Source organism: Callithrix jacchus, chromosome 10 (assembly GCF_049354715.1).
Source record: "Callithrix jacchus isolate 240 chromosome 10, calJac240_pri, whole genome shotgun sequence".
Lineage (NCBI taxonomy): Eukaryota > Metazoa > Chordata > Mammalia > Primates > Cebidae > Callithrix > Callithrix jacchus.
This window is the reverse complement of record NC_133511.1, coordinates 72,385,670-72,410,974: the sequence shown is the minus strand read 5'-3', so window position 1 is coordinate 72,410,974 and position 25,305 is coordinate 72,385,670. Positions and strand designations below refer to the sequence as shown.

The following is a 25,305-nucleotide window of genomic DNA, read 5'->3' as shown; positions in this document are numbered from 1 at the left end:
TATATTACCCAAAGTAATTTACAGAATCAACACTATCCCCATCAAGCTACCAGTGACTTTCTTCACAGAACTGGAAAAAACCACCATGAACTTCATATGGAACCAAAAGAGAGCCCGCATAGCCAAGTCAATTCTAAGCAAAAAGAACACGGCGGGGGGCATCACACTACTGGATTTCAAACTATACTACAAGGCTACAGTAATCAAAACAGCATGGTACTGGTACCAAAACAGAGATATAGACCAATGGAACAAAACAGAGGCATCGGAGGCAACACAACATATCTACAACCATACAATCTTTGATAAACCTGACAAAAACAAGCAATGGGGAAAGGATTCCCTGTTTAATAAATGGTGTTGGGAAAACTGGCTAGCCATGTGCAGAAAGCAGAAACTGGAACCCTTCCTGACACCTTACACTAAAATTAACTCCAGATGGATTAAAGACTTAAACATAAGACCTGGTACCATAAAAACCCTAGAAGAAAATCTAGGCAAAACTATCCAGGACATAGGAGTAGGCAAGGACTTCATGAACAAAACACCAAAAGCATTGGCAACAAAAGCCAAAATAGACAAATGGGACCTAATGAAACTCCACAGCTTCTGCACGGCAAAAGAAACAGTCACTAGAGTGAATCAGCAACCAACAGAATGGGAAAAAACTTTGCAGTTTACCCATCTGACAAAGGGCTGATATCCAGAATTTACAAAGAACTCAAACAGATTTACAGGAAAAAAACAAACAAGCCCATTCAAAAATGGGCAAAGGATATGAACAGACACTTTACAAAAGAAGACATACATGAGGCCAACAAACATATGAAAAAATGCTCATCACTGGTCATCAGAGAGATGCAAATCAAAACCACATTGAGATACCATCTCACGCCAGTTAGAATGGCGATCATTAAAAAATCTGGAGACAACAGATGCTGGAGAGGATGTGGAGAAAAAGGAACACTTTTACACTGTTGGTGGGAGTGTAAATTAGTTCAACCATTGTGGAAGACAGTGTGGCGATTCCTCAAGGCCTTAGAAATAGAAATTCCATTTGACCCAGCAATCCCATTACTGGGTATATATCCAAAGGACTATAAATCATTCTACTATAAGGACACATGCACATGAATGTTCATTGCAGCACTGTTTACAATAGCAAAGACCTGGAACCAACCCAAATGCCCATTGATGATAGACTGGATTAGGAAAATGTGGCACATATACACGATGGAATATTATGCAGCAATCAGAAATGATGAGTTCATGTCATTTGTAAGGACATGGATGAATCTGGAGAACATCATTCTCAGCAAACTGACACAAGAACAGAAAATGAAATACCGCATATTCTCACTCATAGGCAGGTGATGAAAAATGAGAAGACATGGACACAGGGAGGGGAGTACTAAACACTGGGGTCTATTGGGGGGAAAAGGGGAGGGCCAGCAGGGGTGGGGAGCTGGGGAGGGATAACCTGGGAAGAAATGCCAAATGTGGGTGAAGGGGAGAAAGGAAGTAAAACACACTGCCATGTGTGTACCTATGCAACTGTCTTGCATGTTCTGCACATGTACCCCAAAATCTAAAATGCAATAAAAAAAATAAGAAGTAAGACTACCAGTCTTACTTACGCAGAAGAAACATATTTAAAACTGTTCTGCTGTCTGTTCGTTCAACTAAGAGTGTTGTATCTATGTTTTGATTCAGCAGGTTAGAAACACATTTCTTATAGGAATGAGATTTCGATATTCCAGAGTGAAAGTGAGAATATGCTGTAATGAGAAATATCTCACCTTAAAAACTAAAACGAAACTATTAGGGAGAACGAATGCACAATGTGTGCATTCACCTTACAGAGTTAAAGTGATATGTGTATGCAGCAGTTTAAAAATGCTTTCTGTGGAGAATCTCAAAACAGATATTCCAGCAAAATCCCAGTATATATGAAATAGCAATAAGACTGCCAATAAAACACAGAAGAAACATTAAAAAAAAAAGACATGATAAATGTTTAAGGTGAAAGACATGCTAATTACCCTGATCTAATCATTACACATTATATACATGTACCAAAATCTCACTCCACATACACACCAGGGAATACTATGCAGCCATAAAAAAGAACAAGATTATGTGTTTTGCAGGAGCATGGATGGAGCTAGAGACCATTGTCCTTAGCAAACTAATGCAGGAACAGAAAAATAAACACTGCACATTTTCACTTGGAGCTAAATGATGAGAACTCATGGACACAAAGAGGGCAATAACAGACACCAGGGCCTACTTGAGGGTGGAGGGTAGGAGGAGGAAGAGGATCGGAAAGATGAAGAAGCAGGTATAAGCCAAATGTTGAGAGCTGGAGAATGCCAGCCTGCAGTTGTCATCACCCAGGCTTAGTACCTGGGTGATGAAATAATCTGTGCAAGAAACTCTCATGACATGAGTTTATCTATATAACAAATCTGCATGTGTAACCCTGAACCTGAATAAAAGTTTTAAAAAATCTCACCCTGTACTGCATAAATATATACAAATATTATGTGTGAATTAAACATTTTTAACAAGATATCATATGTATGTTAACTTTGACTTTCAAACCAAAATTAGTGTGTATAAAATTTCAAAAGTCTTTGATAAATTCCTCAGGATTTTAAGCTGCATGGTTAATTAAATGAGATTCAGAGGCTGTTCTCAAGAGATCACAAAAAAAATGGGGAAGAGGTAAATTGAGATAAAGCAAAGATGACTACGTAGAGATGGAGATTTCTGTGATAGAATGGAGACAGTAGCGCTGCCACCAAGGTGGGGTTACGATTGGAGAGGATTACAGTGTCAGTGGGTTGGGCAGCACTGGGGCAGGAGACCTCAGGAGTCAGGAAGCATGAGATCATCAAGGGAGACACCTGCATTCAAAATCCTCACTCTGTAAAAAACTTAGACCAGTCTTTCTAGTTCTACGATTATATGATTATCAAATTTATTTACTGACCTACTAATCACCATGATACAAGGAATTCAAAATGAAAACATCATCTATTAACAAATTGTTTTGTGAAACCAATAAGTAAAAGGGTCGGAGAGAGACACTGGGTCCAGGTGCAGCTCACAGGATTAGAGGTGGCCAGAGTTATGAGGTTGGCGGAAACAGGGTTCCCACAGTCAGTGGAATGGGTCAGAGTCATTGCAAGTGGGTCCATGTCTCCATAGACATGGGAATTGGGGATCACTTCAGTAGATATAGGGATGTTCCAGTCAGTTAAGGCAGAGAGCCAAGTACAGTGAGAAGGAAGGAGTCGGGGCCTAAAGAAAAGGGGCTAGCACGGTGATGGATTCTAGAACAACATCAAATCACATGAATAAGTTGTGAGTTACTCACTTACATGTGGCATCTAAATTTGACATCAGAGGTAGAAAGGAGAATGTTTGTGCCCAGGCACAGTGACTCACTCCTATAATCCCAGAACTTTGGGAGGCTGAGTATGATGGAGCACAAGAGGTCAGGAGCTGTAGACCAGACTGGGCACCATGGTGAAACCTCGTCTCTACTAAAAATACAAAAATTAGCAGTGTTATGGCAGGTGCCTGTAATCCTAGATACTAGGAGGAGAGGCAGGGAAATCACCTGAAACTGGGAGGCAGAGGTTGCAGTGAGCAGAGATAGCACCACTGCACTCCAGCCTAGGTGGCACATGGAGACTTTGTCTCAAAAACTTAAAAAAAGAAAGTAGAATGTTTGTTACCTGAGGCTGGGATAGTAGGTGGGGGGAAGCAGAAATGCTGGTCAAAGGTTACAAAGAGAGAGAGGAAGCAAGAAGAAAAAGGTAATTCAAGATGAAGAAGCAGGTATAAGCCAAGTGTTGAGAGTTAGAGAATGCCAGCCTGCAGTGGTCATTAAAAGCACAAACTCAGAAGCTAGGCTATTAGTCGTGCAAAGAGCCTCCACTATTTACCACATGTGTGAACTTGGATGACTTAGTTAATCTGTCTCTGCTTCATTTCCTTCATATATAAAATAGTGCAACCTCAGCAAAGTGTTAATAACTTGAAATAATATATGCCTGAAACATATTACATGTGCCAATAATGTTAGGTAGTAGCATTGCCAACAGCAGCAGAAGCAGCAATAACTGCAGCAAAAGTCATGTTAATAAAAGTAATGATAGCATTTATTAACATTATTATTGCCATTATACTGAAATGTAGTTATGGCTACACTCCATCTTAATTGTAAGGTCCTGAAGAGGAGGGTCCAAGTTCTGCTCTGTCACCTAGGTTGGAGTGCAGTGGCACGATCTTGGCTCACTGCAACCTCTCTGGCTCAAGCAATTCTCCTTTCAGTCTCCTGAGTAGCTGGGATTACAGGCACCTTCCACCACTCCAAGCTACTTTTTATATTTTTTAGTAGAGATGGGGTTTTGCCATATTGGCCAGGCTGGTCTCAAACTCCTGACCTTAAGTGATCCGCCTGCCTCAGCCTCACCAAAGTGCTAGGATTACAGGTGTGAGTCACCACGCCAGGCCTGTCCAAGTTATTTATTTTAACTGAAGCAGTAGTTATAAATGTGCTTGCCTTATTGTTTCCTGTAACTATATTTTTTCTTTTAGTAGGATTTTTAAAATAAAATATAATTAAAACATAAACCTCAAAAAAGGGGTGAAGAATGGAGGGAAGATATGTGAGTAGGCCAGGACAGAATTAGAGTGTTACTGTGGGTTCCAGAGGCAACAGTTATCCAATGTCATTGTTATTTCTAATGAAATTCAAGGAATTTGCATTTAATTCAAATTGGAAAAGATGTAAACCAGGAACAAACTGCCTGATAGTTTATGTATCTTTGGTGATTTTCTTTTGAGCCATGGGAACGATCATATTTATCTTGCAGTACATTGTAAATCCCATCCACTCCTCTGTGAAGACATGGAACTGTGCCACCCAGATGCTCCTTCAAGAGAAGACTTGCTGCCCAACTGAGGGGAGTGAAGTAAGCAGCCAGGCTTCAGCTGTCAGATCTTCCCAATCTACCTCAATTGCAGAGAGGCCCTTCACCTGAGGCCATGTCCTTCCTGGTGTAGCCTGTATCCAGAGGCTGAGACAGAACAGTAAGAAAGACCCAGCCATTTTAACCTGACACAGGATGCTCTGCGAGTCTTCACTCAACAGAGCTCTCCACCAGGTTCAGGGAAGGTTTGTAAGACCTGCATCATGGCTCAATTTCTTTCTCTGCCAAATCCTACTTTTGCCCCTTTTCTTCACAGGTGTTGATCCCTAATAAACATCTTCCCATCCTAATAAACATCCACACTGTTTTGCCATCTTTTCTTTGGGAAATCAAGCTGCAACACGCTTCAAGGCATTAGTAGATACTGCTATGTTCAGATGGATTTGAACCATGGGGTGATGAATAGTAAAGAAGTAGTGCAAAAAGAAAACAAGGGCAGTATAACAATCTCCTCTTCCCAACATGTGTAGGAAGAAAGCAGCATCCTTTCAAGGAGTAAGAGAATGCAGACCTTTCAGAAGTGACCAGCACACAGGAAAGTGGCTCACAGCCCTGTTGAGAGGAGCAGAGAGGAGCATGAGACATAGCTGCCAGATGAGCAATTCATTAGTAAGTGATCATTAGAAAACAGAAAACTGGTGGATGAAAATAAAAGAAGTAAAACTGATAAGCAAGAACAGATATTTCTTCTATATGGCTTTCAAATTGGGGATAGAAGAGGTGGAGCCAAGGAATGAAGCCTAGGCCTTGCAAATGCATCCCTTAGGAGAAGAGAAATGGAAATAACAGTTACATCAAGCCAAAACAAGGAGCCTTGCCTTGGTCCCACATGCTGTGATCTAGATTTGTTCCTGGCAGACCTAAAGCTTTATCATCCTATGTACTGAGGAGGCACCTATGGATGCAAGTAGAGATTACACCCTTACATGAGCCACATTAAATCCATAAAGTTTTCTCTTCTGCCTCAGCATCTAGCAGTTCTTCTGAGTATCTGGAGTCCCAGTGCGGCTGGAAAACAGAAATCATAATGTAGGGTTCATAGATACAGAATGGCAGCATCAAGAGCAACTACTGGTCTTAGTAAGAGCATCACAGACCCTCTCAGCCATGAATTAACTTGCTCTGTTTCTGACTTCCTTTCTAACTATAGCTATGCTTCTTATGGCCTCCTAATTTTTTTCTGAGGCCCTAGTTCTGCTTCCGGCTAAAACTACATTGAAGTTGCAGGCACTTCTCTCACCACCAGAGGGTGATAAAGAGCCTACCAGGGTAATGAATTCTGAGATTTTCCCAATTAGAGCACAGTTAGCATTTAGAGTCATAATTTATTGTGGAAAACTCACCTGTGCATTATAGAATATCTAGCAGCACCTCTGGCCTCTATCCATTAAATGCTAGCGCCATTACTCACAGTTATGGCAACATAAATGTCCCTAGACATTGTCAAAAGTCCCTGAAACATTGGCATTGCCCCAGTGGAGAACCACTGTGAAATGAAGTGTTTTAAGAATTAAATAGGAGAAAGAAAATGAATGCCAGATGGGTAAACTGCAAAAATTTTTTCCCATTCTGTTGGTTGCCGATTCACTCTAGTGACTGTTTCTTTTGCCGTGCAGAAGCTGTGGAGTTTCATTAGGTCCCATTTGTCTATTTTGGCTTTTGTTGCCAATGCTTTTGGTGTTTTGTTCATGAAGTCCTTGCCTACTCCTATGTCCTGGATAGTTTTGCCTAGATTTCCTTCTAGGGTTTTTATCGCACCAGGTCTTATGTTTAAGTCTTTAATCCATCTGGAGTTAATTTTAGTGTAAGGTGTCAGGAAGGGTTCCAGTTTCTGCTTTCTGCACATGGCTAGCCAGTTTTCCCAACACCATTTGTTAAACAGGGAATCCTTTCCCCATTGCTTGTTTTTGTGAGGTTTATCAAAGATTGTATAGTTGTAGATATGTTGTGTTGCCTCCAGTGCCTCTGTTTTGTTCCATTGGTCTATATCTCTGTTTTGGTACCAGTACCATGCTGTTTTGATTACTGTAGACTTGTAGTATAGTTTGAAATCCGGTAGTGTGATGCCCCCCGCTGTGTTCTTTTTGCTTAGAATTGATTTGGCTATGCGGGCTCTCTTTTGGTTCCATATGAAGTTCATGGTGGTTTTTTCCAGTTCTGTGAAGAAAGTTTACCCATCTGACAAAGGGCTGATATCCAGAATTTACAAAGAACTCAAACAGATTTACAAGAAAAAAACAAACAAGCCCATTCAAAAGTGGGCAAAGGATATGAACGGACACTTTACGAAAGAAGACATTTATGAGGCCAACAATCATATGAAAAAATGCTCATCATCACTGGTCATCAGAGAGATGCAAATCAAAACCACATTGAGATACCATCTCATGCCAGTTACAATGGCGATCATTAAAAATCTGGAGACAACAGATGCTGGAGAGGATGTGGAGAAAAAGGAACACTTTTACACTGTTGGTGGGAGTGTAAATTAGTTCAACCATTGTGGAAGACAGTGTGGTGATTCCTCAAGGCCTTAGAAATAGAAATTCCATTTGACCCAGCAATCCCATTACTGGGTATATACCCAAAGGACTATAAATCATTCTACTATAAAGACACATGCACACGAATGTTTATTGCAGCACTGTTTACAATAGCAAAGACCTGGAATCAACCCAAATGCCCATTGATGATAGACTGGATTGGGAAAATGCGGCACATATACACCATGGAATATTATGCAACAATCAGAAATGATGAGTTCGTGTCGTTTGTAGGGACATGGATGAATCTGGAGAACATCATTCTCAGCAAACTGACACAAGAACAGAAAATGAAACACCGCATATTCTCACTCATAGGCGGGTGATGAAAAATGAGAACACATGGACACAGAGAGGGGAGTACTAAACACTGGGGTCTATTGGGGGGAAAAGGGGAGGGCTAGTGGGAGGGGGAGGTGGGGAGGGATAGCCTGGGGAGAAACGCCAAATGTGGGTGAAGGGGTGAAAGCAAACAGAACACACTGCCATGTGTGTACCTACGCAACTGTATTGCATGCTCTGCACATGTACCCCAAAACCTAAAATGCAATAAAAAAATAAGAAAAAAAAAAAGACTTCTATCCCCCCCAAAAAAAAGGAAAATGAATGCAATTTTGATGAAATTTTTGAAACACTTTGTTATTTTGTATAAAATTACATTTATTGAAAAATTCAAAAATGTGGAAAAACATAAAAAAAATCAAAAATGTCCAAAATCCTGTCATTCAGATCAACTTCTGTGAACATTTTTATAATAATCCTTCTAGGCATATGGACACATAGGAAGAGAACATAGAATTTTGCATCCATGGCTATGTACAATATTCATACTCCTCAATTTCACTCACAAATGGCACTGCAGTTAACATAGAGCTTTAAGCATGCTTTTTTTTTTTTTTTTTTTTTTTTTTTTGAGACAGAGTCTCATTCTGTCACCCAGGCTGGAGTATAGTGGCACAATCTTGGCTTACTGCAACCTCTGCCTCCTGGGTTCAAGTGATTCTCCTGCCTCAGCCTCTCAAGTAGCTGAGGTTACATGTGCATGCCACTATGCCTGGCTAATTTTTGTATTTTCAGTAGAGACAGGGTTTGCCATGTTGACCAGGCTGGTCTCGAACTCCTAACCTCAGGTGATTCGCCCGCATTGTACTCCCAAAATGCTGGAATTACAGGCATGAGCCACCACGCCCGGCCTGAACATACATCTTTGCACAGCTTGAGTGTGACAGTTTTCCACTCCACATTTCCTGCGTATCTACAATTTTGCCAGGACAGGACCCACAGCTTTACTAAGTAATTTGGAATAGAAATCCTTCCAAGGATGTACAAAAACTGGTGGAAAGAAATGTGAGCAGGCCTATGTGGAAAGAAATGTGAGCAGGCCAATGTGGAAAGAAATGTGAGTAGGCCATAGTGCATTGGCTTATGATGTCTCTACTAAAAATACAAAAATTAGCCAGGTGTGGTGGCAGGTGCCTGTAATCCCAGCTACTCAGGAGGCTGAGACAGGAGAATCACTTGAACTGGGAGGTGGAGGCTGCAGTGAGCCAAGATCATGCCACGCAAGACTGGACAACAAGAGGGAGACTCCATTTCAAAAACAAAAAGTGTGAATAGAAGATAGAATAAATATAATTAATGACATGGAAATGCAAGGTGAAATATTTGGCAAAATTGAGAAATAACTGATTAGATGTCAGGGACACGTTCACAGACATGGGCCTAGATACAGGCAACATAAAAGTTAGTCTCAGCCAGGCATGGTGGCTCATGCCTGCAATCTCAGAGCTTTGGGAGGCTAGGGCAGGTGGCTCACTTGAGATCAGGAGTTTGAGACCACTCTGGTCAACATGGTGAAACCCCATTTCAAAAAAAAAAAAAGAAAAAGAAAAAGTTAATCTCAGCGCCTTTTTCTTCAACCTAGTACTTAGAAAAATTATTTGTTTAAATGCGTATTTCCTCTGGGCATGGTGGCTCTCACCTGTAATTCCAGCTCTTTGGAAGGCTGGGACAGGAGGATCACTTGAGGTCAGGAGTTTAAGACCAGCCTGGGCAACATAGCAAAACTCCATGTGTACAAATAATTTTCAAATAAGGAAAAAATGCATATTTCCCCTGCTCCACTGTGTGCAGGCTAGGGCTGGCTTTCTCTTCTTTATATATCCTGTATTTATTACAGGCCTCCCACTTATCAAACCTTTAGTAAACATTTACTGAATGGAGCTATTTATTGGAAACTTTCCTGCTTGAAGACCATTCTCCAAAACACAGAATGGTGGAGACAGAGGGTTATGGATTCAAGTTCCAATTCCCTCCAACTTCCCAGACTCAAAGGCAGATCAGGAAACATGGATAAGAAAGAGGAGAAAGGAAGCAGAAAAGGTAAATTGATATGCACTTCTGTGATCTCTTGCTCTTTTTGTGATCTCTTTCCTTTTCTGGCAACCTTATCCAAGGAAAACTCTCAATGACCTTGCAGTAGGGCAATTGGGGATGATCCTAAGGCTTACACTACACCCCAGATGATGTACAGAAACATTTTACTCTCTTTATTTTAGTCTATAATCTGATGTCCCTCTCAAATCCCTATCTACAGGTTAGCAGGAGAAATAAAAAACAATTAGTTCAATCTAATTTTAATTTAATCTAATCTGACAATATAAATATACCTTGAAATATTATTATTTCTATTGGATAAAATAATGCTTGATCACTCAGAAAGCCTCTACTTCCCTTGCTTCTCTCCCCAGTGTATGATGGAGAGACTATGGCTATGCAATTCCCTGCCACAGAGAAGGAAATGTAGCCTCAGGCTGGTTTTTATGTTGTGGCAGCTCATCTGCTGGTCTCTGGGGCACCTAATTATTCAACATTCTGTAGGACACCACGGCTGAATTGGCTAGTTCACATGGGGTCTATACTTTCTATAGGGACAATGTTCCTGAGTTGCTAAGGCTGTTAAGAAAAATTTTGCTGTCTGCAGAACCCTGAGTTGATTGCCACATCCTCCAGCATGCAAGTTGGTCCAGCAGCCCACACTACCTTATTGTTGAATCAACTCATTTTGCTATTGTAGGCCTAGGACAGTCCACTGGGTTTCAGTCCAGTATCGAAACCACTCAAAAACTCAAGGTATCTTTGTAAAATTAAGTCTCCTTCTACCTAACCATGATGTGCTACATTTCTGTGAATGAATCCTAAAGTTGATGCATGGCATAATCCATTTGGATGTCAAACGACTAATATTACCTCAGTCTTATATTTTTGGACAAAATTCTAACTCCCTCCAGACAAATGAATGCCTCCAATAGACTAAGAAGAAGCCCTGATAATGACATTTTTATCTACATCCTCATCTTCAGTTTTGTTGCCTGATGAGTTCAAAGCCCATGCTCTGTTCCCTTCACCTCCAGGACCTTGGTCTGGAAATGCTGAGGTTTGGAAGATTAGCAGGAGAGAGACAAGAAAAATGCCTGGTCACACCACACCACACCGATCTTGAATTCTCACAGACAAAAACATCTTTATCTATTTGTAAAACTTCTTCAACAAAATTAAGAATCAGACATGTTGGAAGCTTGGCCATACATTCAATACACGCTCATGGAGTACCTATTATGTGTGATGTATTCTGACAGGCACAATGTGTAACCCACTGTGTTTGTTTTCTCTTCCTACTATAATTACAAAGTATCACAACCTTGGAGGCTAAAAACAATGAAACAACAGATTTACCTTACAGTTCTGGAGGTCAAAGTCTAGGACTTACGGAACTAAAAAACAAGGTATTGGCAGAGCTTCATACCTTTTAAAGACACTCAGGGAAAATTCTTTTTTTTTTTTTTCCTTTTCTACCTCTGCCTTCCTTGATTCATGACCTTCTTCCATCTTCAAAGCCAGCAATGAGAAGTCAAGTTTTTCAGTGCCTCATATCAATGCTTGACCCTACTGCCTCCTTCTTATAAGGATGCTTGTGATTACAGTGGGCCCACCTGGATAATCCAGGATAATCTCCCATCTCAAGATTCTTAATTAAATCACATCTGCAAAGTTCTTTTTGCCATATGAAGTAACATTCACAGGTTCAGGGGAGTAGGAGGTGGATATCTTCAGGGGACCTTTATTTGTCAGTATTAAACTTCCATCTTGGGAACATTTCAACTAGTTTTGCTATAAGCATTGCTGCATGTCTTCTTGTGCACATATATACACATTTCCATTAGGTATGTGTGTATACTAGGACTAGGATTTCTGGGTCATAGCATATACATTTTCAATTTCTGTAAAGAGTACCAACCAGCTTTCAAAGACTATGTCGCAATTTATGCCTCTTTCAGAAATGTTTGAGAATTCCAATTGCTTCTCATACTCAACAAGACTTAATTTTATCAGATAGTCTTTTTAACTTTAGCCATTCTGGAGTACATAGTACTATTTCAACATAGTCTTAATATGCATTTCCTTAATAATGAAATTTTACATTTTGTCCTTTATTGACTATTGAATATTCACTTTTATAAAATCCCTGCTCAAGTTTTTCACCCATTTTTATCTTGTGTTGATTTTACAGGACTTCTTTACATATTCTGTCAACAAGCCCTTTGTCAGTTATAAGAGTTACATACATGACTTGGGCCACAAAATATGTGCATAAATTTGAAATGTAAATTTCAACTGATTTCATACAGGTTACCATTTCAGTTTTATAGTATAGAACTAAGCTAAACAAAGTATTTTACAAATCTGTGATAAACAATTCTTAAACAGAAAGAGTACATTTTTTATTGAAATACACATTCTAAAGACATGAACAGGGCAAGTCTGTTGTTTTGTTTTGTTTTGTTTTTTTGAGATGGAGTTTCTCTCTTGTTGCTCAGGCTGCAGTGTAATGGCACAAGCTTGGTTCACACAACTTCTGCCTCCCAGGTTCAAGTGATTCTCCTGCCTCAGCCTCCTGAGTAGTTGGGGTTACAGGCATGCGCCACCATGCCCAGCTAATTTTGTATTTTTAGTAGAGACGGAGTTTATCCATGTTGATCAGGCTGGTCTTGAACTCCCAACCTCAGGTGATCCACCCACCTCGGCATCCCAAAGTGCTGGGATTACAGGCATGACCCACTCCACACCTGGCCTTTTTTAAAAATTTGTTTGCTTATCCTTAAATGAACAAAATACCCAATGCTAAAATATGACTGGGTTTAGTAGAGATCAAGAGCAAACAGTAAAGGTACTGGGCCGCTTAGAAGTGCAGGGATTTAAAACGTGTATTTATTATTGTTACAGAAGGGTTTTTACAATAGGATTAACAAAATATTCAAATAAAGCTAATCCAAATATCTTAAATGGATGGTAGGAATGAATAAATTACAAGAGAATTGGTTGAAGAGTAACAAATAAAAGTCATAAGCCAGGGTAAAAACAAATATGTATTTATAGGACTCAAATTTTATCAAAAACTGATGAAAGAACCTTAAGGTATATGAATTTAGCTCAATATAGCTGTGTGAGACTTGAGACTATATTTAAAATGAAAATCTGATCATGTCATTTCTTTACCTTAAATGCTACAGGGGCTTCCCACTACCTTTTAAAACAGGGTTCAAAATTATTAAAATTATAAAGACAGAGTTCAAAATTATTAAACTGTTTTACAGTATAATTTATACACAATGGGATTCATGCCTCAATCCAGCCTCAGTACTCACCCCTTTCCAGTCACTCCTCCAGCCACAATGAACTTTTCTTCAGTCCAGAAAGGCTCCCACGAACTTTTTCTTTTTTCTTTTTTAACTATATTTTAAGTTCTGGGGTACATGTGCCTAAGGTGCAGGTTTGTTGCATAGGTATACACGTGCCTTGGTGGTTTGCTGCATCCATCACCCTGTCATCTACATTAGGTATTTCTCCTAATGTTATCCCTCCCCAAGACCCCCACCACCACCCCCGCTATCCCTCCCCTATGCTTCCACCGCCCCCCAACAGGCCCCAGTGTGTGATGTTCCCCTCCCTGTGTCCATGTGTTCTCATTGTTCAACACCCATTTATAAGTGAGAACATGTGGTGTTTGATTTTCTGTTCTTGTGCCAGTTTGCTGAGAATCATGGTTTCCAGTTTTATCCATGTCCCCGCAAAGAACATGAACTCGTCCTTTTTTATGGCTGCATAGAATTCCATGGTGTATATGTGCCACATTTTCCTTATCCAGTCTATCTTTGATAGACATTTGGGTTGGTTCCAAGTTTTTGCTATTGTAAACAGTGCCACAATAAGCATACATGTGCATGTGTCTTTATAATAGAATGTTGTATATCCTTTGGGTATATACCCAATAATGGGACTGCTGGTTCAAATGGTATTTCTGGTTCGAGATCCTTGAGGAATCGCCACACTGTCTTCCACAATGGTTGAACTAATTTACATTCCCACCAACACTGTAAAAGTGTTCCTATTTCTCCACATCCTCTCCATCATCTGTTGTCTCCTAATTTTTTAATGATCACCATTCTAACTAAAGTGAGATAGTATCTCAATGTGGTTTTGATTTGCATTTCTCTAATGACCAGTGATGGTGAGTTTTTTTTCATGTTTGTTGGCTGCATAAGTGTCTTCTTTTGAAAAGTATCTGTTCATATCCTTCACCCACTTTTTGATGGGATTTTTTTTTTCTTGTAAATTTGTTTAAGTTTTTTGTAGATTCTGGTTATTAGCCCTTTGTCAGATGGGTAAATTGCAAATACTTTTTCCCATTCTGTTGGTCGCCAATTCACTCTAATGATAGTTTCTTTTGCTGTTCCATGTACTTTTTCTTCTGGGCCTTCAAACATGCCATTTCTTTCATTCAGAACACTCTTCCCCTACTTTTTCATGTAGCCTACTCCTGTTTATCTTTAGGTCCCAGCTTAGCCATCACTTCCTCAGAAAAGCCTTCTATGACCTACTAAACTACATAGACCTTAAATTTCCTCCATTATATACTCCAGAAAAACCTATATTGTTCCTTTCTAAGCATGTAAATCCACTTCTACACATCTGTTTAATGTTTAACTCCTTATAGATTACACACCTTATAAGAACAGTTATCCAATGAATTCCAAACAACTAATTCAATTGTTGGTGCATAGTATTTTCAACACATATTGAATGAAAGAAAGAAACCTAGGCCAGGTGCAGTGGCTCATGCCTGTAATACCAGCACTTTGGGAGGCTGAGGCAGTGAATCATTTGAGGTTAGGAGTTCAAGGCCAGCCTGACCAACATGGTGAAACCCCATCTCTACTAAAAATACAAAAACCTTAGCCAGGCATGCTGGCAGGTGCCTGTAGTCCCAGCTGCTCGGGAGGCTGAGGCAGGAGAATTGCTTGAACCTGGAAGGCAGAGGTTGAAGTAAGCTGAGATGACACCACTGAACTCCAGCCTGAGCAACAGAGCAAAACACCATTTCAAAAAAAACAAAAAAGAAAGAAACCTGGAATGGGGTTGAAGGTAGTGACTTGATATTTACTGAGCATTACTGGAATTCAAATGTAGCTCTTTTCTTTCCAAGAATAAAACTTCTCTTAACTTTTATCATAAGGGCTTTTCTCAGTTTCCTCACCTGCAAAATAACTGTAGTATTCTTAGTCTGGAGGTCTGATACCCAAGGGGTCAATGAATAAAACTCAGGATGTTCATAAACTTGAATGGGAAAAAAATATGTCTTTATTTTCATTGACCTCTACTGCAATGTAGCATTTTCTTCCATTTGTATGTATGTAGGTGGCAAACCACAATAGTATTAGTTGATATGATTCTAATTCTAAATAGCACATATTACAATGTCACCAATTTGCAGATTTTTAAAAAGTATTTTGAAAACAACATAATTGGTTTCCTTTGCAATCCTTTGTATTTTCTTTGATGCATTTAAAAGCATTATTTTCAGAAGACTAAGATTGCTCAGTCTTGGCCAAAAGGCACAAAAAAGGCTAAGAACGCTTAGACTGGATGATCAGTAAGCCTCCTTCCAAATGAATCCAGTTTATAGCTATTGTCTCCTCTGATGTGACTATGGCCCAACTTTTATCTGATTCAAAGGTTTCCAAAATAGATAAGTAGGGAATAAATAAAAGAACCAATTTCCAGTGAGGATGAGAGAAAGGACCCAAAGCAGAAACAAATCAGATGCTTCGCAAATAATACAGTCAGTAACATGTTTGAGTTCAGACTCATAGGAAGAACTAAATTGAAGAGACTTTTAAAAAGATTTGGACCCAGTAGTGAAAGGTCACAGAGAATGGGAAAGGTCAGAGAGGCACAATCAGAGAGATATTTGGTGTTGAGGTGTAATGAAAGCTAGATGACAAGAAATGGGCCTAACCACACAATACATTATCAATAACAGGCCAGGTGTAGTGGCTTATACCTATAATTTTAGCACTTTGAGAGGCTGAGGTGGGAGGATTGCTTGAGCCCAGGAGTTTGAGACCATCTTAATACAGTAAGACCCCATCTCTACAAAAAATACAAAAATCAGCCAGGTGTGGTGGCACATACCTGTAGTCCCAACTACTTGGGAGACTGAGATGAAAGGATCCCTTTAGCCCAGGAGGCAGAGGTTGCAGTAAGCAGAGATCTCACCTCTGTACTCCAGCCTGGGCAACAGAGTAAGACCCTGTCTCAAAAAATTAAAATAAATTTAAAATTCTCAACTAGCAAATGAAAGAGGAAGGAGAGAATGAATAATTGTTCTAAGTAAAGGTGAATCAAGAAACACAAAGAAAGCAAAGTTTTCTCTTTTAAGTTTTTTTTTTCTTTTTTATGAACTTATAAACTTTTTTACAAACTTAGAAAAGCACAGTGCTAGCTTGGGTATAAAAGGGAGGGGAGAGGAAATGGGATACATGAGTCAGAGTCCTTCTCTGACCTTAAAGGACCTGATAATTTCAGCAGCAGGCAGTTCATCTCACTAATAATACAAGGAAATAAAGCAGGGAGGGGAAAGAACACCACATGAAGAGAATAAGCCAAATCGGAAACAGCTAGTCACCATTTCCAGAATGAAGTCACTGTAGAGGATTGTGCTGATTCTATCCAATTCTGCCCCTCTATCACCCCGGACCACCTCAACTTTAGTTACATGTAAATCCAGAGTTAATTTTTCTAAATTCAATTGCTTACAAGGCTTCTTGTTTCCACTTGGGATGTGTTTTGATTTGTTGTTATCCTCAATATTCTGGTGACTTTGAAAAACTCATTTTACTGATCACCTAATATGATCATCATTATATCAGATACTAGAGATAGGCTGTGTCTTTGTCCAGTGCCTTCCAAAACACTGAATTCAGAGAAGGGTTAAGACCCTGCTCTGAGGGTAGAAATTAATTAATATATGTCAAGAAAGAGCCAGTTCCCAGGATATTTCTAGACATTCAGGATTCTAGAGATAGAATCAGAAGTTGGTTTGGGGTTTACTCAATAATAGCTTCCCACATCATCGCTAAATCCCTGACCAAACACTTCCTGCACCAAACACTCCCCTAAACTGTCTCCCCAAAGACTGCTTCACAGAGGCTCCTGCAGAATAGGATGCAGGCATTTAGAGGTTCTCTGCAGTGACGTCAGCAGATCCAACTCCTTCCAGTAGAGGTTATGGACAAAAATTCTCTTAGAAGCTGGGATCTTTTTTCATCAGCTGTTTCCCAAAACACTGATTGGGACACTTTCCTCAATCCTGCCAGACTGACTGTGGTCACTACCAACCCTCTTCAGGGGCTCCACCTGTACTCTCATCAGAGTCACTCCAAGTCCTGTCTCGGGCAAAATATTTAGATATATTCCAAATACCTTCCCTGGGATCTTGGGTGCATACTGAGAACCAGTGGGTACCAGGGTTGAGAGGTCAGAGCAGCCTGGCCAGGGTGCAGAAATAAGGGGTGAATTGTCTGTAAAAAGTGTTTAAATAGTAATAAAACTAACTAAAAGTCTATCTGATTTTTATCATCACCTTGTACAACAATTCTAGGCAATGTTAGTGATATAATAACCCTCACCAAAAAAAAAAAAAAAATTTGTTAATCTAAGTTCTAGGCAACTGCTGCAGTTACTGTTGCATTATAAAAATATGTATGTAATCTTCAAATTATCACTTTTTACATTTATTCACTAAAAATAGTGTATTCTACATGGAAATTAATTTGGAGAACACTAGTTACACAAACTCTGCCACACATATTACTTTTTTTTTTTTTGGCAGGAAAGTAGTTTTATTATTACTCAAATCAGTCTCCCTGAGCATTTGGGTATCAGAGTTTGGACAACTTGGTGAGTGGGGGGAAAAGTTAGTGAGCTGAGAGTGCTAATTGGTCAGGTCATATATGAAATCACAGGGAGTCAAAGCTGTCTTCTTGAACTGAGTCGGTTCCTGGGTAGGGGCTACAAGATCAGATGAGTGCCTAGGATACTCACCAAGCCAGACACCCTGTAATAAGGCTATAGCTACAGACACTCCATGATTGGGTTACAGTTATAGGACATCTCCCCAGGACTATATCTCTATTGTAATTAAATCCATGTACATTCGGTCAGCAGTGGCCCGTTGATAGAGACAGTACCAGAGTCAACCCCCAGTCCAAAAGAACTAGGCAGCTGCTTGGGCTAACATCAGCATCCATGACCAGAGGGGGACTACCAAACCATGGGCAGGTAGCCACATGGGCAATTCTGGACAAGCCCCCAAATTTGTAACCACCCAATGGGTTCACCTTGCCCACTACCTAGAGAGAGCTGATTTATCAAGACAGGGGAATTGCAACAGCGAAAGAGTAATTCACACAGAACTGGCTGTGCAGAAAACTGGAGTTTTATTATTACTCAAATCAGCCTCCCATATATTACTTTTGACATAAATTCATAAGAGTTTAATTAGCTTTTAGGCTCACTTCAGGCACATTTCATAACTCCAACTCCTGTTGTACAAGATATCCTTGCTTTTAAACAGTAGATTTAAGACAAACAACTTTAGTTTTGTGGGATTTTTCTTTTATGAGTATTTTTTTTATTAATGCGAAGCTTCAAAGAAGGCCAAACACAAAAGTATCTGCAAAGAGCCAGACTAAGCCTTGAACAACACAGAGTCAGTAAAACATCAAGGTTTAAATTGTTGCTTTAACTTCCTTTTGACTGGAACCTCAATATTCTGGTAATTCACCAAAATTACCAAAACAAGAAAAACAGGAGAGGCACCCGTTGTATATTCTCCAGACCTTTTAGACAACATGGAGTTGGCCAGATGTATGGAAATCTATAAAAAAAGGTGATACTGTAGACATCAAGGGAATGGGTATGGTTCAAAACGAAATGCTTCACAAGTGCTACCAGGGCAAAAACTGGAAGAGTCTATAATGTTACTCAGCACGCTGTTGGCATTGCTGTAAAAAGGAAAATAAAAAAGTTAAGGGCAAGATTCTTGCCAAGAGAATTAATGTGCATGTGGAGCACATTAAACACTCTAAGGGACAAAGTAGCCTCCTAGAATGCATGAAAGAAAATGATCAGAAAAAGAAGGGAGCCAAAGAGAAAGGTACCTGGATTCAACTGATGGGCCAGCCTGCTACACCAAGAGAAGCATACTTTGTGAGAACCAATGCAGAGGAGCCTGAGCGACTGGAACCCATTCCCTATGAAGTCATGACATAATAGGTACAAGTAATAATAATAATAAAAGACCCCTGGACTGTTAAAAAAAAATTGTTCCACTAACAGCAGCCCACAGAAATTGCAGAGAAAGCCGGTAGTAATGCTACAAAAACAAAATGTAAGGAAACTGATATAGAAAAAAAGAATCAAATTTTGAAGACTACCAAAAAAGACAAGAGATGATTGTCTTGTATTGCCAGAAAAAGTCAAAAGGATGATGTTGGATGCTACAATTGTTTTTAACCAAGTGTAAGCATTTTCTAAAATAATGGATCAATGTTTCATTTTACCTAACTTTTGCTGAGGAAGAGACTCTTAACAAGTTTTTGCCAATAGAAATTCATGATACATTTTCTGGTGGGCCAGACGCACTGGCTCATGCCTGTAATCCCAGCACTTTGGGAGGCCGAGGCAGGCAGATCACTTATGGTCAGGAGTTTGAGATCAGTCTGGCCAATCCGGTGAAACCTCATCTCTACTAAAAATACAAAAAAAATTAGCCAGGTGTGGTGGCTGGCACCAGTAATCCCAGCTACTCGGGAGGCTGAGGCACAAGAATCGCTTGAACCTGGGAGGCATGGTTGCAGTGAGCCGGCAGCACACCATTGCACTCTAGGCTGGGCAACAAGAACAAAACTGTGTCTCAAAAAAACTTCTGGTGAAAATATCTTAGTGAAATTTTTTAATTGCAAAGACAATTGAAAACTACAAAAATTGTTCCCATAGAAATAAGACATGAATGGTATTGTAATTTCTGTAACTGTGAAGTGTGATTTGTATAAATCTGTCAATGTATTGATATGTTTATGACTTTTCCTGTTTGCATATTTGTTGATTCATATTAAAGAAGCTTTTCAAAATTAAAACTACGAAAGAAATGTTCTTTGGTCACCTATAAGCTGACAGAGTGACAAATCTAACTATACTGTCTACTGAATATGTACACGTAAATAGGAGTGATTTCATTTCCTATAACTGCTATAACAAACTATCACAAACTGTAAAATTTAAAATAACACAAATTTATTGTTTGTGGCTCTAGAGGCTAGAAGAAAGAAACTGATGTGTCAGCAGCAGGATCATGCTACTGATGGATCTGAAAATGAATACGTTTTATGCCTTTCCCTTAGCCTCAGGTGTGCTCCAGCAATCCTTGGTTTTCATTTATTGATTTGCCACTGCTTAACTCCATAATCTCTGCTTTCAAGGTCACATGGCTTTCTCCCTATATGTCTCTGTCTTTACCTGGTCAGCATCATCCTGAGTGTCCATCTCTCTCTCTTAATATGCATTTTTTCTTTTTTTTGAGATGGAGTCTCACTCTGTCATCCAGGCTGGAGTCCCGTGGCCTGATCTCAGCTCACTGCAAACTCCACCTCCCGGGTTCAAGCTATTCTCCTGCCTCAGACTCCTGAGTAACTAGAAGTACCGGCATGAGCCACTACACCCGGCTAATTTTTGTATTTTTAGTAGAGACAGTTTCAACATGTTGGCCAGGCTGGTCTGGAACTCCTGACCTCAGGTGATCTGCCCGCCTCAGCCTCCCAAAGTGCTGGGATTACAGGCGTGAACCACCACGCCCAGCCTGCATATATGTATGCATGCATGGATGGATGGATGGATAGATAGATAGATAGATGATAGAGTCTTCAGCCCTCAGGACTCCGAACCCTCCAGGTGCCTTTCTCCTCAGATGCTCTTTTTCCATGGCAAAGACTCCCATCGCCCTAAATGCCATACTTCTGCTGACGCAGCACAAGAAAAACCCAATGGCCCGCTTAATCCAAAATGACTAGTGTCGACAGATAGATAGATAGATAGATAGACATTAGGCATTTTGGATTAGGCGCCCACCTATGCCTATATAGCTTCATCTTAACAAGTTACAGCCGGGCGCGGTGGCTCAAGCCTGTAATCCCAGCACTTTGGGAGGCCAAGGCAGGTGGATCACGAGGTCAAGAGATAGAAACCATCCTGGTCAATATGGTGAAACCCCGTCTCTACTAAAAATACAAAAAATTAACTGGGCACGGTGGCGCGTGCCTGTAATCCCAGCTACTCAGGAAGCTGAGGCGGGAGAATTGCCTGAACCCAGGAGGCGGAGGTTGCGGTGAGCCGAGATCGTGCCATTGCACTCCAGCCTGGGTAACAAGAGCGAAACTCAGTCTCAAAAAAAAACAAGTTACATATGCAAATGACCCTATTTCCAAATAAGGTCACATTCTGAGTTATTGCAGGTTAAGACTTATAGCTTTTTGGGGACAGGAAGAATCATGGGGAATACACAACTCAAGCCATAAGAAGTAACAATTTGGACAGTCATTGCCAATTTGCAGATGTGAAGGCTCAAAAACAAACTATAATATTATCGTTCATTAACACATAAATGTGTAGGTATGTTTTTCCTCTTTAAAAAACCACACTGGTGTAATTAAAAACAATCCACTACTTTTCCTTTTAGTGCTGCAATTTTTTTTTAAACTGGAATGATTACTTCAACAAAAGAAAATTTCACTATCAGCGTTTTTCGGGGCATCGTTATTATCCATTTCACCATTACTACTGAAAATCACTGTGTTAAAAACGATTCGCACAGGTGTCAGCCAGGCCAGCTGGCCACTGCTGGGCTGGGTAGGGCGGGCAGCCCGCAGGACCCCGAACAAGTACCTTTCTCCTCAGACGCTCTCTTTCCCAGGGGGCTCCGCGGCGGAGAGTCCCATCCCCCTAAATGCCACACTTCGGCTGACGCAGCTCAAGAAAAGCGTGATGCCCGCTTATCCCACACTAGGGGGCGCCTGGTTCTTCAGCTGCCACCGAGCGGTCACTGCCTGAAGCCCGCCCAGCTCGCCGCCTCTGGAAAAGCTCAACACCCTTTCTCCGCCCTTTTCGAGACTGCCAACGAGGCAGGCTCTGATGCGCATGCGCAAACACGTTTGCCACGCTCCGCGCTAAGACGCATGCGTTCCTTCAAATTGCCTCCACCCGGTCTACCTTCCAGTTTCCAGTTCCGGCCTCCAAGGGGAGGGCAGAAGGTGGGAACATGCGGCTCTCGGTCGCTGCAGCCATCTCCCATGGCCGAGTATATCGCCGTCTGGGCCTTGGTCCGGAGTCTCGCATCCATCTGTTGCGGAACTTACTCACAGGGCTGGTGCGGCACGAACGCATCGAGGCACCATGGGCGCGTGTGGACGAGATGAGGGGCTATGCGGAGAAGGTGAGGAGCGGGGCCCTGTTGTCCACTCTGCGAGTCTGGTCTGAAGGGGCGGGGCCGGCTGCAAGTGGGAAAGGACTGGGACCAACCTGCTAAACCATTCCACAAGTCTGAGTCCCCTAGGACCCTAAGCTGAACCCTCCTCTCCATCGCCTCTAAATGGAAGACTGACTGGTTAGGGCTGCGGAATTAGGGGTGGCGTAGATTGGAGGTACTTTGCTAGTGGATTGCGGTCCGGCATTAGAGAAATTAAATTGACGCCTTGTTTTCTTCCTCGGTCGGATCCCTGATGTCTTGTCCTCACAGCTCATCGACTATGGGAAGCTGGGAGACACCAACGAACGAGCCATGCGCATGGCTGACTTCTGGCTCACAGTGAGTGCGTCCTAACCGCCTTCAAAATCCTACCTACCCTTTGCTCCCTGGGGGTAAGGGTTGGAGGAAGAACTGGGCAGAATTAAGCTAGGGTACTCACTTACCGGTCAGTGTTGTTGACTAAATTAGAAACTGTGTCTTTAGTTAAAGTCGATGTTAATACGTCTCTGCACAACTCCCTGTAAATGACCCTTTGTGTAACATTGACTCTCCCAGATTGGTGGAGGAGGGGGAGGTCTTTCTGTTTGTGGGTGGACCTTACCTTTGGGAGTGACGTAAAATTAAATGTCTCTGCAGTTGTGCCTGACTCTGCTGTCTCTTGGATACTTCTCCCTCTAGGAGAAGGACTTGATCCCAAAGCTCTTTCAAGTACTGGCCCCTCGGTACAAAGATCAAAATGGGGGCTACACAAGAATGCTGCAGATCCCAAATCGGAGTACGGATCGGGCCAAGATGGCAGTGATCGAATATAAAGGGAATTGCCTTCCACCCCTGCCTCTGCCTCGCAGAGACAGCCACCTTACACTCTTAAACCAGCTACTGCAGGGTTTGCGGCAGGACCTCAGCCAGAGCCTCGAAGGAAGCAACCACAGCTCCCACACAGCTCAAACACCAGGGATTTAACTGGATCTGAAGAGTCTGCAGTCCTTAACCAGTACCCATGATCACAGGCCTTTGGAGTACTTTTACCTCTGAGAAGAACTGAAGCTAGAGCTGTAAAATGGACAGTCTTGATGGGGTTGAGAACCTTTTGGGGAGCCAGATGACCCTGTCTTTGCACAATAGATAAAAGTCTTTATATGAATATATATAAATTCATTTCTTTTTTCCTTCCAGTGGGGTATCTGGAGAATGAGAATTATCCAAATGCTTAGTCTACCTGGGATAGTAAATCCATGGCTTATGCTTCTGGTCCTTAATGGGTTATTTTTGGTTAGTGCAGTTTTGTTTTTCTTAATGCCAGTTTAGATGGGAATGCATCCTATAATTCCAAATGTTGCCAGAAGTGGTGGTTTTGACATCCTAGAGACTGCATGCTTGGGATTTCTTAGAGAAAGATTACTTCCTGACAGGGGTAGGGGAGTGACAATGTGCAAGTAAAACTTCCTTAAACAATCTAGTACCCTATGAACCTTCTAGGGATACTGCAGTCATTCCTCTGTTTTGAGGCAGGATCACACATTACTTTCATGTGTTCCCCTCAATCCCCTGAATGGACCTGGGAGGAGAGGACCCAAGACTCAGATGTTCCACCACTTTGGCCAAAGGGGTGGAGACATTCAGCAGAGGATGTTGGGCTCCAGGATAAGCTCCTTCCTCTTGGTGGGGGGAAGGGGTAAGAAAGTCTAAGCCAGAGAAGAATTAGGAAATTAAACCTCCTGGGAATTTCCTGGAAGTTTTTATTGTTGTCAAATCTGGCCTCTCTGGGAACCCAGAAAAGGGAAATCCGGCTACAGAATGTGAGAAGCTGGGAGTCCCTTTCTTGGCACAGCCAGACTACTGTTCCCTTGGCTTCAGAGGCTTTCGTAATGTGGTAGTTTTGGAAAGGAGCCATTGCTCTTGGTCTGAACACTTGATAGCAGTGCCTGATAACTACCATATCCCCAGTAGAGTAGGTAGAAGAGATTTTATCTTAGGCTCTATCTTCTGAATATATTTGGCCCACTGAACCCATCCATTATCTGAGACAGTAAGCAAGAGTAAGGGTAGAGGGTTCACTGGTGACAGAACTGTTCTGGGTTATTTAGCTGCAGCTGCCTTAGTCTTATACTCGTCCACTCCCAACAGAGCTCTTTATCTCTTTTTCTCTACTCTAGTTTGTTCTTCACACCATTACCAGAAAGCTCTTATATTTTGAATGATATATAGTAGACACTCAAAACATTTATGAAATAAAGCTACAACTCTGAACAGTTTATAGCTATGTTCAGGCGCAAGGCCTTCCTGCACTGGTACACGGGCAAGGGCATGGATGAGATGGAGTACACCGAGGCCGAGGGCAACCTTAATCACCTGGTGTCAGAATACCAGCAATTCCAAGATGCCACAGCTGAGGAGGAGGAGTTTGAGGAGTGTGCTGAAGAGGAGAAGGTAGCATAGAAGCTTCCTTTTCTAGGTAAAGGGGGAAGCAGTGTGGATTCTTCAGTGTGTTCTGATCGCCATTGTCACTACACACTTCTTTGAGTCTTTACATCTCCTCCTGCTGCATTTTAAAGCATTTTCATAGTAAGTAGTTTGGCCTAATAAAACATTTTTATAGCAAAAAAAAAAAAAAAAGCTACAACTCTCCTTCTGCTAAAAAATATACCCCTCCTCCTGTCTTAGCATGAACATACACCCAAGCTTGATATCTAGGAGTCATACCTGACTTCTAGAGAAATCACTTTCCTTAAAACCACATCTTTATTTTGGATAGATGGATTGTGGCTGGGCTCCTGTAGCTTTTCCTCTTAGACCCCAGAAATGTATCTCCCTTTGGGACTTTCAACAGTTCCCT

General features: G+C 41.2%; 2 protein-coding genes across 4 annotated transcripts in view; one reads left to right on the top strand and one right to left on the bottom strand.

Moving 5' to 3' along the window:
* Positions 1-22,119, bottom strand: part of LOC100408224 (olfactory receptor 2AG1) — an 89,609-nt gene extending 67,490 nt beyond the window's left edge. For all 3 annotated transcript variants that reach the window (XR_013523277.1, XM_078340408.1, XM_035265673.3), the window contains exon 1: positions 21,890-22,119. The gene's annotated coding sequence lies outside the window, so the exon portion shown is untranslated. The remainder of the gene's footprint in view (positions 1-21,889) is intronic.
* A 99-nt stretch (positions 22,120-22,218) lies between these two features.
* MRPL17 (mitochondrial ribosomal protein L17) lies at positions 22,219-23,617 on the top strand. Its single transcript, XM_002754958.8, has 3 exons — positions 22,219-22,436; positions 22,740-22,808; positions 23,148-23,617. Exons 1-3 carry the CDS (start codon positions 22,263-22,265, stop codon positions 23,430-23,432), a joined length of 528 nt encoding a protein of 175 aa, XP_002755004.2. The 5' UTR covers positions 22,219-22,262; the 3' UTR covers positions 23,433-23,617.
* Positions 23,618-25,305: the final 1,688 nt, after the last annotated feature.

Bases quoted from the DNA above. Each gene is read 5' to 3' on its own strand.
- MRPL17 (XM_002754958.8), top strand. From the start codon at position 22,263: ATGCGGCTCTCGGTCGCTGCAGCCATCTCCCATGGCCGAGTATATCGC. The intron at 22,437-22,739 runs GTGAGGAGCGGG...TTGTCCTCACAG, and splicing joins TGAGGGGCTATGCGGAGAAG to CTCATCGACTATGGGAAGCT. The intron at 22,809-23,147 runs GTGAGTGCGTCC...TTCTCCCTCTAG, and splicing joins TGGCTGACTTCTGGCTCACA to GAGAAGGACTTGATCCCAAA.